We start from the raw sequence: 15,383 nt of genomic DNA, 5'->3' as shown, positions 1-15,383 counted from the left end.
AAGGGGCATTAAAATGTATCAAATATTTTTGTCTATTATCATTGTTTTTGATTAATCTACATATATAGTATATTAAGATATTTATTTTTCCCTAAATTACCTTTCTGTTTTATATGCTATTCTTTTAGTAATAATGCCATATAATGTTTTGGTTAAAAGTGTGGACCCTGGAACCATCCAGCCTGAGTTCAAGTTCTGCCCCTGCTAGTCGCAAACTGTGTAATCTTGGGCAAGTTGCTTATCCTCTCTGTGTCTCTATTTTTAATAACAGTACCTGCCTGTGCTGGTTATTTACCTATTACTTCTCAGCCCAAGTCTACCTATCTGTTCTACGATGCTCCAGGATTTTTGTGAGGATTATTTATGTTAACATATGTAAAGTTTTGGAACAGTGCCTGACACTTAATATTAAGTAAACTTAATAATTTAGCCTATTATTATTATTATCATAATTTTACTTAATCTCTTATAGAATTCTTTATGCTAGTATTTGACTCGTAATTTTTGCATCCATATTCCTGGATATCTGATAAGAAGTGAGGATCTTAATTGCTGTCATGAACAAAGTAGGAAAATTCTCCTTTCTCCCATGTTCTAAAACCATTCATATAACATGGAACAGGATTCTCTCTTTCAGGAATGGTTGGAAATATAAAACAGTGAACCTCCTGGGCTAGGTGTTCTTTGGTCAATTTTGATAACTTTCTCAGTGTCCTTCTTAATTGTTGCTCAATTCTTGCTTTTGAGTCCTTGTTTTGCATTTTTTAAAGTAAAAATATATATGTAATTTAAAATTTTACTCAGAGTTTCAAATTCATTATAGTTATATAAAAATTTCCTCATATTTATTAAATCTCTGTGATGAGTTTTATAATTTGGAAGTGATTTGTTCACTGTCTTGATGTTTCACAGGTTGATACATGTTAGAATTGACTAAATTATATCCTATATATGTGCAGTTTATTGTGTCAATTATACTTTGATTAAAAAAATTTTTAAAAATTTACCAATTTCATAAATCTTTTCGCAGTACTAGCTGACATTTATTTCCATTGTTCATGATTTCTGGTTTTTTAAATTTATCTTCTGAGATATATAAGAAGTACATTTTATTATAGATAAAAAGAGGTCATGTATGCAAGAGCTATTGGTGATCACTATTTCCTGATAGTAAGTTATATGATTTGTTTTATGTCTATTCTACTACCTTGATTTTATTGTTCTCGGGCTGCTTTTTAGATATTAAGAAAAGGAAAATAAAGATTGAGATGCAGATTTTTTCAGGCCATTCTTGTTTGGGAGCCAGGAAACTCTGGGTATAAAGAAAATATAAAAGTGGAAAGACCTAGCCTCTGGTCCACACAACCGAGGCCCTTGGGTGTGAGTTAGCCATGGACTGAGATGCAAGGATTGAGCTGGAAACAGAAGGAGCCAATAGATTTCTGGGAACGTACATCAACAGTTACTGGAAGAAGTTTGTCAGTATAAAAAAGCAAAGTGCTATCTGGATTTCCTTTATACTCTACCACTTTGCCTAGCCAAGAGTGAAATCCCTGATGATGGAGACACTCTGCAGAAAGACTGAGAGAGGCTAGGGCCAGGCTCAACTCTGCTAGCCACTTTGGAGATGGGTCAGAATAGTGATCAGTGCCTTTCCACTAAGTTAAGTGTGAGGCTTGGTATTTAGAACAGGGAATTCAAACTCTTATGAAATGCTGTGCTTCCAGCTTAGTTATACCAAGGTAGTCTTGGCTATTTCTGAGGATTGTTTTGATGCCATCTGTTTGATTTGGATCAACTCAGATTTACTGATCATTCTAGGCACAGCTCATGCTATGCTGGGCACTAAACAGGGACAGAAAATGCACCTGATATGGTCTCTGTTCTTAAAGAACTTAGAATATAGCGCAAGAGGCAGATAGTAATTATGATAGCAGCTAATACTTTGCCTATGTTCTTCTAGGCACCATTCTAAGGTCTTTATTGTATTAACAACAGCCTCATTGAGGTGGGTGCTATTTTCACCCCCAAATTGGAGGAGGAAGTTGAGACAGAGAAATAATTTGCCTAGTGCTACACAGCTTATAAATGGCAGCACTAGAACTGAAACCAAAATAGTCTGGCTCTAGAGTCTTTGGTCTTAACTTTATACTCTAGAGCAGTAGTTCTCAAAGTGTGGTCCCCAAATCAGCATCAGCTTCCTCTGGAAACTTATTAGAATTGAACATTCTTGGTCCCACCCAAGAGCTACTGAATCACAAGATCTGGAGGTGGGGCTCAGCAATCAATGTTTTAACAAACTCTCCAGGTTATTCTGACACCTGCTGTTTGAGAACCTCTGCTAGAAAGAAGCAAGTTATACTACGATGAGTGTCAGAAATTAATCTCTCTAAGGATAGGGACTGGGTATGTATGGTCTGTCTCTTAAGTTTCTAGCCTTCAGCACAGCATCTAGGATAAAGTAGGCATAAAAAATACATATGGATGAATACATATGAATGAATATAAGGGAAAGAGAGAGATGTTTGAGCTGCGTCTCTTACTACCTATCAGCTGCAGCAGGCCAAATGGGAGGAATCTTCTCAGAAACTGAGACTAGCAAGAAAGTAGTGTGATACTTTTGGAAAAGTTTAATAAGGGTCTGCACTACCACGAGGAGCCATGAGAATGGCAGGCGGATCATGTGGGAGTAAGTATAATTCAAGTAATAAACATGTCAGGACTTATGAACAGCTGAATAGGAGGCAATGAAGAGAAACTTCATTTCTGGGATGAAGGGGCAAGTCGCAGAGACAGCCTGAGGCATAGGACAAGCACTTTTATGGGTTAAAGGGTAGAGTTTGGTTTTGAATTCTTTGAATTTGAAGTGCTGGTAGGATATCCAGGTGGAGCTGTCCAGCAGACACTTGGCAATATGAGTCTGACACTTGGCTGGAAATAGAGATTTGGAAGGATAGTTGCACTATGAGAATGGCTGAGACCTTCAAGAGGAAAGTGGAGAGTGGAATGAGAAGAGAGCTGGGTTTGAAACCATGTTGAACACTGTTATTTAAGGGGCAAAAGCAAAAGGGGACCCCAGAAGAAGACTGAAAAAGACTTAAGCAATATATCTCATAAAATGCTGAAGCCAAGTAGAAGGCTTAAAAACGAGAGGCATAGTGTCAGATGTTGCAGAGAAATCAGAATTGAAAATTGTCCTTTGAACTTCGACACAAAAAGTCTTTTAAGTGACGTGGCGAGGACAGAAGCAGATTGACTGAGTTCAGACATGAGCTGTTTATGAGAAAGTGGAGACAGGTGTTTCCCAGGTCCCACAGATAGAGCTCTGTAGTCGCACTTGAGACTGTGATATCTTCCAAGGTAGGGTGTTTTTCACATCTGTGGTCTCTCTGCGCCCAGCACTCGGCCTGGACAAGGGGGTGGCGTCAGTGAGTTCGGAGAAAGGCTTCGCGGAGACAGTAGCTTTGCAGCCAAGGCGTGAAGGATGAGAGAGATTGGGAAGAGAGGTGGGAGGCAGGGCCCATGGGTGATGGGGTGCTCAGAGTGTGTGAGGGGGGCCTGGGAATGAGGTGGGGCTCCTGTAATGTGCGCGTGGCTCTGTGCAAAGTGAGGAGGCTATGTGTAGGCTTGGAGGGAGCCGTATGGGGAAAAACACAGGGCCGTAGGCTGCTGCAGGGGTGTCCCCACCCCACCCCCACCCCACCCTTTTACGCCACTGCGCGGTTCCGCTGCGCCTTTACCTAAGCCTTCCCGCCGGGCTGCATGGCGATGGGTGACCGCCAGGGGCCGCTGCCTCGGGTCCCTGGTGCCCCCGCCCCTCTCCATTGGCCTTTGTTGCTGTCGGAGCGCCCCGCTTGACTCGTTCCCGTCCGCCCCCTGGGCCAGGCGGTCGCGCCTGCGCACTGGCAGCTGGCCGGGCGCTCGCTGGGGGAGCTGCTGCAGGCTCCGCGGCGGCGGCGGCAACGGAGGCTGCGGGGGTGGCGGCGCGAGCGGCCGGGCTTGGGGGGGGGAGCCGAGCCCGGCCCGGGAGCCCGAGCAGCTAGAGTGCTGGGTACCTAGGGCCCTCACACTGGACTCCACAGTCTCCGGGCCGCCTGACCTCCGCACGGGTATATGGGATGGAAGCGGGACCCTCGGGAGCAGGTAAGGGCCCCCTGGAAGGCGGGGACGGTGCGTGCTCCAAAGGACTCGGGGACTCGCGCATGAAGAGCAGGATTTCCGAGTGAGGGAAGGTTTCCTGAGTAAGGAGAGGGGCTCTTGTGGGATGGGGGGCCCAGTTTGAAGGGGGCTGTGTGCAGTTCCGGGGAAACCTTGTGAAGGGATCTTTGAGATGGGGCCGTTTATCAAAGGAGGCTCTATGCACTCCTGGGGGTGGGAAGTCATCGGGGAGAAGGGCCTGGTCGCACGTAAGGACTCCCGGAGGTCCCAGGAGGCCTAAGAAGAGGCTCGGCAGGTGGCAGGGGGCGGGCTCCAGGTGTCCTGGAGAGGAGAGGGTCAACACAGATGGGCCCAGAGCTGCCGCATGCCGGGGGCGGGGGCTCAGCGGGTCTGGGCTGGGCTAGTGTCTCTTGGGAGAAGGCGGCAGAGCTGGACTGTGAGCTCCGCCCCAGCTGGGCCTGACGCGGGGGCGAGGGTCAGGGGGCGGTGGGTGGGGATCCAGCCCGGGAATCCCCCCCCCTCCCCCCGTGAGTCTGGGGAACTGGAGCAGAGGCGCCGGAGCATGCGCGGAGATGGCAGCTGGAAGGGGCTGCCCTATGTGGTGGGGGCGTGGTTGCCTGAATCCCCCCCACTCCCCACCCCGCGCGGTTCGGCTTGGAATAAGGAGCGCGCTGATGGGGTGCATTCTCTAAGGTTGTGCTGGCGGAGCGCAAATGGAAATGGTCCCTTTCCCCATCTTAGGGGTTCTTACACTTGGTCCTGAAAACCCTCAGTCACAATTTGCCAAGAATGGGTTGTGAGAAACTGCCAAGTGCCTTATTCTGCCACTGGGATGAGGAGAGATTGGGATCGAAGCTATGTTCTTGGGGCGTGGCCTTCCTAAATCTTGGCTTTAGAAAAGGTGTTGGTTACTGAGGGACCAAGGCCAGTACCAGGTTTACCTGGAAGAGGTTGTCTGCCTGCTTTGCACGCTTCTGGTCCAATACTGAGTAGAGATGGGATCTTTTAATCAAGGAATAACGACCTTTCGCCATTGAAATGTCTCCTGAAGTGACAGCCTAATCTCTTTATATACCTTAATACTTTTATGGCTCCTATCTTCCAGTGGCTATTTTTTCTTTTTCCTTTGTCTGTCCCCAGAAACTCAGGGCGAAGTCTTTAGATCCAGGGTTGCCTTTTGTCATAAAATAAGTTATTTGGGGGAGGAGGGATTTTATTGGCTTCACTCTGGTGAGTTTCAGGTGATAGTCTTAATTTTTCCTTATTCACAGGGGGCAATCAGGAAAAAGGAGATAAAAACAGGAGAAACTGAGGCTAGGCTGCCTGCCCCAAGAAGCCTGGAGTCCCCAGGATGAGCTGTGGGATTGTGGCACCACCTGTGTCTTAAATCCTTTGATGGGAGGAGCAGTCTTTACCTGGGAATTTTTTAGGTCATATCTCACCACCTTTCATTCGATCTGGGGGTAGTAGTAGGATTTACATTTGGGACATGAATTTCATTTCTAGTGGAAGAATCTTGTCTTTTTCACCATATGTAATACCCTCAAGGAAATCTCGTCCCAACTCATTCGCATCATCTATTCAGTGATCTATATAGTACTTTTTTCCTCCTAGCAAAAACAACGCTGTTAAGATTGTATAGGTCTTAAGGTAGAGTAGGGGGAGCTACCGACTTCAGAAAACTATTTCCTCCTTCCCTCAGGCCCCTCTCCATTCCAGGAAGTCTGGTTTTCTAGGCTGGAGGTTACTTGCAACAACTTGTGGACTGTAGAGTAGGGGTAGGTCACAGAGGTCTAGATAGATTGCTAGGAGCTGACACCATACCAGACTGCAAATAATTGTGGTGTCTGGAGTGATGAAAAAAACTGATTTTGTTATAAGAAATAAGCTTCTAGGGACGAGACTACAGCCTGGTATATGGAGTTGGCTGTAGCCTGGTTGGACAGGCTTTGCTTCATCAAATGGTATAATTGAAATTCATTCTGGAAGGTGCGAATGGAAGGACCCCATAACTGCCTCCTTCCTAGGCCCAGACTGTTCTCTTGGAAGTTTTAGGACACAGTACACAAAACTAAGATATTGATGCTGGTTTCACTGGGCTTATGTCCAAGTGCGTCTTCTGTGCTCGAGCATGTTTCTCAAGTATATATACTGGACTGGTAGCTTCGGGGATACAGATAGGTAGTGTCTCATTTATCTGTGGAACCAGCTAGTAGTTAGGCCCTGACACAAAGTACATATTTACTAATTGAATTGAATCACATCCAGTGTGACATAAATGGTTAAGCACACATATGGAAATTTAGTAATTTGTGTCTACTCACGTGTGGATATATTCTTTTCGGAGACATTGGCCTCTTTGCTTACCGACAGCTAACCTAGCCATGAGTTTGTCTTTTGAATAGGCAGTCTGGCTCTTTGGGAGGTATGTGGGCCTCAGAACTGCAGGGAAGGAATCTCTGAGCCAGGCATTTCAGCTCTTTTCCTTCTCGGGGCTGGTTGGGGATGGGGGAGGGGGAGTGTCCTTTTCACGCCCCTCCCTTCTTGCTTTTGTCTGCAAGGAAGAGCCCCGCCCCTTCCCCCCAAGGCCCAAGCTTTGTCCTCTGTGCTGGGGCCCTCATCTGCATCACAAAGTGGCCGTCTGTCCCTGTCTGGGTCTGCAGGGAAGTGTCTCCCTTTCTCAGACTAAAGGCTGGGGGCAGAGATGAGGAGTAGAGGAGGGGTGACAGTGACTCTAGCTAATAAGGCTTGCAGGGGGATGGAACAGGAGAGAGCTTCCCCATTCCTCCTGCCTTCCCTGATTTGGAGATGAGAGTGTGGGGGCTTTCCTGTTTTCGCAAAGCCTCCTTGGAGTGGAGGGTGCCTAAGATTGTCTGGTCTAGTCCTATTTCTGGGGAAGGGAAGACTTTGAGGCTAGAGTGTCCCATCCCCCATCATTTCTACCCAGCCCCCAGCTCTAGGGGATGTCTATCTCTCGAGGCTCCTAAGGATTATTCAGCCTGAGAGACTAAGGAAGTGAATGGAATGTAAGAATTTAGGGAGGGGAAGGGTGTCTTTTACCAGCTATATCCACCAGAGTGCCTGTTTGTCCTGTACAAGGTTTATAATAGTTTCTGAGCAGTTTGCAGGTGTTCGTGTGTTTGTGTTCTTTGTGGTGTGTCTATGGGTCTGTTTGCTCATTCATTTAATATCTATATATTGAACACCTCCTGTATGCCGGGCACTGGAGATTTAGTAATGACCAAGGCAGTTAGTCCCTGCCTTTAAAGAATTTACAATCTAGGGTGGTGAGGGATATGTCTATGTGTCTAGGTCTGAGTGAGTGTTTGGATGTGTATGACAGGAATGTGTCACGCTGTGTGTGTGTCTATGGCTATGTGCAATTTCTGTCCAGCTGTTTTTGGAGTAGGTGGCTAGGTGCTAGTAGTTAAATTAAGCTTTCACTTCCTCGTGTGGCTGTGAGTCCTTGAAGGCCTTTTTGCCTCAGGCTGGGCCTGTGTTTCCAAGTATGCAGAGCGGGGCTGGGCTTGACAGGTGGTTAGAAGGAGACTGGAGCTTAGCTCTGGGAAGCATGCCCCTCCCATGAATGGTTCTGACCTCTTCCTGACCCCCCAACTGAGGATATGCCCCATCCCCCCAGCTTGGCAGACTGAAAGCAGAGCTCTGGTGATGGGAGGTTGTGGGCCGGTTTATTTGTTTCTCCTCCCACCTGAGCTAGTCCTCTTCGGGCAAGGACAATAGTAGCTCTGGACAAAGGCTTCTCTTAGACAGTTTCCCTTTTCCCTCCCTTTCCCCTCAAGCTGGAAGATAAAAACTAGGGGCAGCAATAATGCTGATGGCAAGAGAGGAGAAAGTAGTGGAAACTGGCTCTGCCCTAGCCCTTTCCCAAGGGCCCCCTCTATCTTGAAATTGATCCCTTCTGCTACTGTTTGGGCCCTCTGTATGGAAGAAGCTGAGAATGTTGTATTCTCCTTCCCAGAGTCAGTATCTCTCCATTCTCCAGCATTCTAATGGCTGCCTTTTTGTGCTAAGTCCTCTACTCTAGCATTCTCTTACCTCAATCTCCTATATCAGCCTGTCTTCATTCCTCTTTTTTTCTGCTTTTGAACTTTTTCTTCATTGTCTCCCCAGGTATAGCCTTGTTTCCCAACTCTAGTTCCCTGCTTAAAGCCTCTCTCCTTTCCTTAGTTTCCACATTCTATTGTTTTAGCTTTTTCTCCTTTTCTATCTTTCCAACTTCAGCCATTCAGTTCTCAAACACTGCTACCACCCCCGGCTGGCCTTCTTTGGATCTTCCAGCTGCCTACATTGCAGAAGAGCATTAAGATGATGCTGTTTTGTGTTCAGGGTGGTGATGAGTGAAGTGAGCATCTGGCTGGCAGAGAATAGGGCATTCTTGGTCTGCTAGATACCTGGTGAAGGCATGTGTCTTAATCTAGTAGATGCAGGGATTATGTTACGGGGAGCCAGATTTAGCTCTTTTACTTAACGTGTAAGAGAAACTTACTACATATTCACTTGATGAATTTAAGATAGACAAGGGTAATTTGCCTAACGGGAAGGAGATTTTTTTTTTTTTTTTTTTTTAAATAAACCCGGGATGTCTGAGCCAGTGGAAGCCCTCAGTTGGGTTGGGTAAGCAGGAAAGAGGCTTCCCTTGTGCTCTCCTGCTCCTTTTCTGGGAAGCCTTGTGCTTTCTCTGATCAGAGTAAAAGGAGACTGCCAGACTTTACCCTCACCAGCCTCTTTGTCTTGTAGCTGCGGGCGCATACCTGCCCCCTCTGCAGCAGGTGTTCCAGGCACCTCGCAGGCCTGGCATTGGCACAGTGGGGAAACCAATCAAGCTCCTGGCCAATTACTTTGAGGTGGACATCCCTAAGATTGACGTCTACCACTACGAGGTGGATATCAAGCCGGATAAGTGTCCTCGCAGAGTCAATCGGTAAGCGATGCACATCTAAGACACCAACTACAGGAGTCTTCACTTTTCTGAGTCTCAGAACCTTAAAAGAGGATCCAAAGAGGTAAAAGAAAAATTAGTAGAGGTTGGTATCACCAAATTCAAGAAAGTTTATGACATTCCAAGAAGGTAAATGCTGAAAAATATCATTGGATTTGGCTGTTAGAAGAGGATTGGTGCCTTTTATCAGAACAGTTTTAGTAGAATAGTTGGGCTAATAATCTAACTACAGTGAGTTATGGAATAAATGGAAGGTAATGTGGTAGGGATAGTGAAAGCAGATAACTTTTTCCAGATAGCTTAACAGCAAAACTTGGGGAGAGTGGAAATATGTTGGCTAGAGAGGATTATAGGGTCAAATATAATATCTACACATTTTAATGTTTATTGAAATGAATGAATGAAAAGTTTTTAAGAATGAGACGTGGATATGTTTATAAACCGAGGAGAAGGGGCTCGTGGAGAAGAAGAGGTTAAAAGTACATGACAGACAGAGGAGGAATGAGTGGGATGGCCTTGCTGAGACAGGAAGACTTTACATGATATACAGTTGGAGAGATTAGCCTTAGAAGCTTTTCTTTTTAAAAGTTATTTTATTATTTGAAAACTATATATGCACAATGGAAAAAAAAATTAAAATATTACAAAAAGTAGCGGTGAAAACTGACTCCTGTTACCCCGGTCTCTAATCTCATAGTCCCTTTCCCCAGAGGCATTCATTGTTACCATTGTTGAGTGTGATTGTTACCATTCTTGAGTATGATTGTTACCATTCTTGAGTATGATTGTTACCATTCTTGAGTATGTGTCTAGATATTTTTCTTTTCATATGCAAGCATATATGTATATAGCACATTTTAAAAAAATGCACAGAATATAGAATCCTGTGTACCTTGTTCTGCACCTTGATTTTTCCCACTGAACAAATATACTTTGGAAAATAATACATGTCAGTACATATGTATCTGCCTCATTCTTTTGCATAGGTATATCATTGAATATGATATTATAACTTATTTAATCTGTTGAGGGACATTTAGGTTGAATCTAAACTTTTGCTACAAAAATGAAGCTATTGAATATTATTAAATATCGATACATTTTTATACTCAAATATGAATGTATCTGTAGGATAAATTCCTAGGAGTGGATTTTGTTGGCACAATACTTGTAAAAATTTTGAGATATTGCTAGTTTTTTTTTTAAGGTAAGTTGTACTAATTTATACTCCCATTAGTAAATATCAGTGCCTCTTCCCCATATCTGCACCAATTCAGTATATTTTGTTTTTTGATTTTTGATGTTTTGATAATTAAAAAATTATATTTGAATTGAATTTTTAAAATTATTTTTCCCATATTTCATTGTGGAATTTTAATTCATGTGAAAAATATTTATCATTCCAATTATAAGCTGACTCAGAGTTTGGTTTCTATTTTTTCACTAAGATTAATAATAATATACAGATTTCAGGTATCCAACATTATAATTCAATGTCTGTGTACTCTATTGTGTGCTCACCACAGAAAGACTATTTTCCACTCATCATCCATATATTTGACCCCCTTTAACCATTACACCCTCCCTCTCCTCCTCTTCTCTTTGGTAACCACCAATCTGTTGTTTGTATCTATGAGTTTGCTTTTGTTTTGTTCTGTTCGTTTGTTACATCTTTGGTTTTTATTCCATATATGAGTGAAATCGTATAGTTTTTGTATCTGATTTATTTCACTTAAGCTAATACTTTCAAGATCCCTCCGTGTTGATGCAAATGGCAATATTTCACATTTTTTACGACTGAGTAGTAGTAGTCCATTGTGTGTGTGTGTGGGGGATGGTGTGCATATGCCACATCTTTATCCATCTATCTGTCGATGGACACTTAAGTTATTTCCATATCTTAGCTATTGAAAGTAATGCTACAGTGAATATAGGGGCACATATATCTTTTTGAATTAATGTTTTCATATTGTTCGGATAAATACCCAGAAGAAGAATTGCTGGATCATTTGGTAGTTCTATTCTTAGTTTTTTGAGGAACCTCCATACTGTTTTTCCATAGTAGCTGCACCAATTTACCACCCTACCAGTAGTGTATGAGGGTTCCTTTTTCTCTACATTCTTGTCAATACTTGCTATTTCTTGTGTTTTTGATAATATTCATTCTAGCAGGTGTGAGGTGATATCTCATGGTTTTGATTTGCATTTCCCTGATAATTAGTGATGTTGAACATCTTTTCATGTACCTGTTGGTGATCTGTATCTCTGCTTTTGAAAAATGTCTTCAGATCCTCTGTCCATTTTTTAATTGGGTTGTTTTGTTGTTGTTGAGTTGTATGAGTTCTTTATATATTTTGGACATTGACTCCTTATCAGAAATATCATTTGCAAATATCTTCTCCCATTTGGTTGGTTGCCTTTTTGTTTTGCTGATGGTTTTCTTTGCTGTGCAGAATCACATTTGTTTATTTTTGTTTCCCTCGCCTCTGGAGTCAAATTCACAAAAACACCACCAAGACCAATCAATGTTCAGAAGCTTAGTGCCTATGTCTTCTATGTATTTTATTGTTTCAGGTCTTAAATTTAAATCTTTAACCCATCGTGAGTTAATTTTTGTGTACAATGTAAGATAGTTGTCTAGTTTCACTCTTTTGCATATGATTGTCCAGTTTTCGCAACACTTTTTATTGAAGAGACTTTCTTTTCGCCATTATATATTCTTGGCTCTTTTGTTATAAATTAGGTCATATATATGTGGGTTTATTTCTGGGCTCTCAATTCTGTTGCATTGGTCTTTGTGTCTTTTTCTATATTTTTTTCCTAATTTTAAATTATGTTTCTCTAATGAGTGAAGTTGAACACATTTTTCAGATGTTTAAAAATCAAATATGGAAGGACATTTCAAGTGTGAGAGGAAAGAAAGGAAAAGAGGCATGCATATATAAATATGGTTTTATGTTTGAGAACTTGAAATTGGCCTTGCTTACTATGGTCTACTCTTTTCAGAGTTAGAGAATTGCTTTTTGATAGGACATAGAATTGGGTTCTGGAATTAGAAGGTAGTGGAGAAAGTTTGACAAAGTCTGTGAGGGACAGAAGTGATCAGGGGACATGGAAAAGATTGTTGGGCAGCACTGAAACCTAATTGGGATTGAAACCATGTGTTTACAGTTGCTTCCAGTGTACATTTTGAGTCTTTTTATCCATTAGTATTCAAGAGCTTTGGTTTAGAAAGTGAAGAGATCAGATAGTTGGATGGACTGGGGTTTTGAAGGGCAGATGGACACTCTGGAATCTTAAGTGGCAGAGGACAAAGTGAAATTTACGAAGAGATGATAATGAAGAGAAAACTGTGTGGCGGGACTAAGGGCTTCAGAGAGATGAAAGAGATGAGGTTCTTCCACAGTTTATTCCTATTCCAATTTGATCTCTTCCCCATCTACATTTTTTTCCTTATCAGCCTGAGAATTGGAGCAGCCTCAATTCTGTTCCTGATTCTGGATAGACCCTAAGATGAAGCCCTTCTCCCCCTAGGTTCCCCCTCTGCTCAGAAGGCACTCATACCTACTCTTTCAGGTCTTTTACAGCCTTGGTGGTCTGAGGACCAGAAGCATCACCTGGGAACATATTAGAAATGTAAGATTTTCAGGCTTTGCTCTGACTACTAAGTCAGAATCTGCATTTTAATAAGATCTCCAGGTGATTCATATGAATGTTGAAGTTTGAGAAGCACAACCATAGAGTAAATGAGATTAGAGTAGCTGCTAGGAGAGAATGTAGTAGATAGGACCTTGCCTGGGCCTTATGTTACTTCCAAAAGCTTGAAGTGGTAGTCTCTCAGCTTCCACAGGCCATTTCTATCCCCCATAGGGAAGTGGTGGAATACATGGTCCAGCATTTCAAGCCTCAGATCTTTGGTGATCGCAAGCCCGTGTATGATGGAAAGAAGAATATTTACACTGTCACAGCACTGCCCATTGGCAATGAACGGGTAAGGTTGGGATTCAGGCTAGACATGTGCCGGGTCTGGGGTGGGTCAGAGCTCATGTAAGCCTGTTTGGAGTCTGGTAGTCCAGAGATGTCTTTCATCTTTTGTGCTGAGAAAGTGTATTTTAGGGTGAGGGGTAAGTAGGTACTGATGTTTATTTAGCCTTCTGTATGTCTGTCCCTGTTCCAGACGGATTGAGATTAGACTTAAAAAATAGACTTGGACTTAAAGGACTTTCTGCTAGATGTGGTTGAGAGGGATAGAAGCTGTGAACCAAGGTGGCTGGAGACTAAGGGGCTGCTTTTACTCTGAAGTCTTTGTTGAGATCCCCTATCAGCTTAAGGAGCAGATTCTTAGCAAATCCATGGAATGAGAGATAGTTTGGGACAGGGCAGAGAATGTTGGACTGTGGGAAAGCATTGGCATTTCTTTACCCTTTTCTCTCTACTGAAGGTTGACTTTGAGGTGACAATCCCTGGGGAAGGGAAGGATCGAATATTCAAGGTCTCCATCAAGTGGCTAGCCATCGTGAGCTGGCGCATGCTGCATGAGGCCCTGGTCAGTGGCCAGATCCCTGTTCCCCTGGAGTCTGTGCAAGCCCTGGATGTGGCCATGAGGCACCTGGCATCCATGAGGTACTGGGTATAGTTAATATCTGGGCTACTAGTGGTATCAGAAGTGCAGTGGGGGGAAGAGGGGAATGAGCACATGTTAAAGTCTTTCTGCGTGCCTTTCAAACAAAATAGTCTTTGAAACCTTACCATATACCAGGCAAGTGTGTATAAACATTTAGATGGTTTAAAGCATTGGCCCTGTCCCTTTTAGATATCTTTGGGCCTCACCCCGTCTTTCCATGCAGGGCAGAGAAAGGTTAGAGACTTGCACAAGGTCAGTCACACAACTAGTAAAGGATCAGAGCTGGAATTAAAGCCCTGGTGTCCTGCCTTCCAGGCCAGGGCTCCTCCGTGCCCAGGATGCCTCACAGGGTGGGGGCCTGTGCCCGAGGGACCAGTTCTCTGCCTGTCCCTGCCAGGTACACCCCTGTGGGCCGCTCCTTCTTCTCACCGCCTGAGGGCTACTACCACCCGCTGGGGGGTGGGCGCGAGGTCTGGTTCGGCTTTCACCAGTCTGTGCGCCCTGCCATGTGGAAGATGATGCTCAACATTGATGGTGAGTGGGGAGAGTTATGGAACCAGGGGTACCCTGAGTCCAGTGACCACACTCCCAGCCTCATCCCTCCCAGCTCTGCAACCACACTCCTAGTCTAATTCCTACAGCCCTGGGACCCCTCCCCCATCCCAATTCCCTATGAGGAAGAGGGTGTAAAGAGCAGTGCCTCCATTTATTCTGGGAGGCAGAACCTGACCTAAGCTATACCTTCCCTGTCCTCACAGTCTCAGCCACTGCCTTCTACAAGGCGCAGCCGGTGATTGAGTTCATGTGTGAGGTGCTGGACATCAGGAACATAGATGAGCAGCCCAAGCCCCTCACGGACTCTCAGCGTGTACGCTTCACCAAGGAGATCAAGGGTGAGGACCCAGCCAGGCAGGGAAGGGAAACAGTATTACTTTCTCTTTATCCCTAAAAGGAAATCCCCTTGGGATGTGTTCAGGGGCGAGGCCAAGCCTGGGAACCTGAGCCACCTATTCCAACCCTGACAAGCAATGTGTATCCCAGGCCTGAAGGTGGAAGTGACCCACTGTGGACAGATGAAGAGGAAGTACCGTGTATGTAATGTTACCCGCCGCCCTGCCAGCCATCAGACGTAAGTTGACAGGGCTTCTAAGCCATACCATTGATGGAAGAGGGCTAATATTTCAACACACTTGCTTCACTCCCCACTCCTACCCCCACCCCAAGCAACCCTGAAAAATGAACCCCATTTTCAAAGATAAGCTGTGGGAATTTGACATCCCTCTCCCAATCTTCTCAGGTCCGTTGATACTCTCCTTACCATTTTTACCTTCTTGGTCTCTCCCTTTCCTCTGTGGGCCTTTACAGTAGATTAGACATCTTCCCCTGACTCCTTTCTGTCTCAGTTCTATAAATGTTAGAATCTCTTTCAACTTATTCTTCTTCCTGAAAAAGAAAGCTGGTTTCTTGGGCTAGACCTCGGGGAAGCTGTCATTGATTTCATCCACCTTTTTGACCTCGGACTACATTGGACTATGAGTACCTACTCTGTGTCAGGCTTTATGCTCGACACTAGAAATACAGTTGAGTGAGGTGTGTCCTGACAGTGTGGAACTTGTCTGAAATCTTTGGCTTCTCTTTTGG

General features: G+C 44.2%; 1 protein-coding gene across 6 annotated transcripts in view; it reads left to right on the top strand.

Moving 5' to 3' along the window:
* The first annotated feature begins 3,906 nt into the window (after positions 1-3,906).
* Positions 3,907-15,383, top strand: part of LOC120593270 (protein argonaute-1) — a 35,394-nt gene continuing 23,917 nt past the window's right edge. Inside the window, exons 1-7 of one of the 6 annotated variants that reach the window (XM_039851015.1) lie at positions 3,907-4,143; positions 8,917-9,100; positions 12,989-13,109; positions 13,560-13,741; positions 14,140-14,276; positions 14,501-14,635; positions 14,784-14,871. In XM_039851015.1, the coding sequence (XP_039706949.1) occupies positions 4,119-4,143; positions 8,917-9,100; positions 12,989-13,109; positions 13,560-13,741; positions 14,140-14,276; positions 14,501-14,635; positions 14,784-14,871 (872 nt within the window). In that variant the 5' untranslated portion in view covers positions 3,907-4,118. Of the gene's footprint in view, positions 4,144-6,663; positions 6,863-8,911; positions 9,101-12,988; positions 13,110-13,559; positions 13,742-14,057; positions 14,277-14,500; positions 14,636-14,783; positions 14,872-15,383 lie in introns of those variants that run through there. The other 5 variants (XM_039851016.1, XM_039851014.1, XM_039851018.1 and 2 more) reach the window with 5 other exon arrangements.

Source organism: Pteropus medius, unplaced genomic scaffold (genome assembly GCF_902729225.1).
Source record: "Pteropus medius unplaced genomic scaffold, Ma_sr-lr_union100, whole genome shotgun sequence".
Lineage (NCBI taxonomy): Eukaryota > Metazoa > Chordata > Mammalia > Chiroptera > Pteropodidae > Pteropus > Pteropus medius.
The sequence above is the reverse complement of the archived record's forward strand: the minus strand, read 5'-3'. Positions and strand labels throughout refer to the sequence as shown.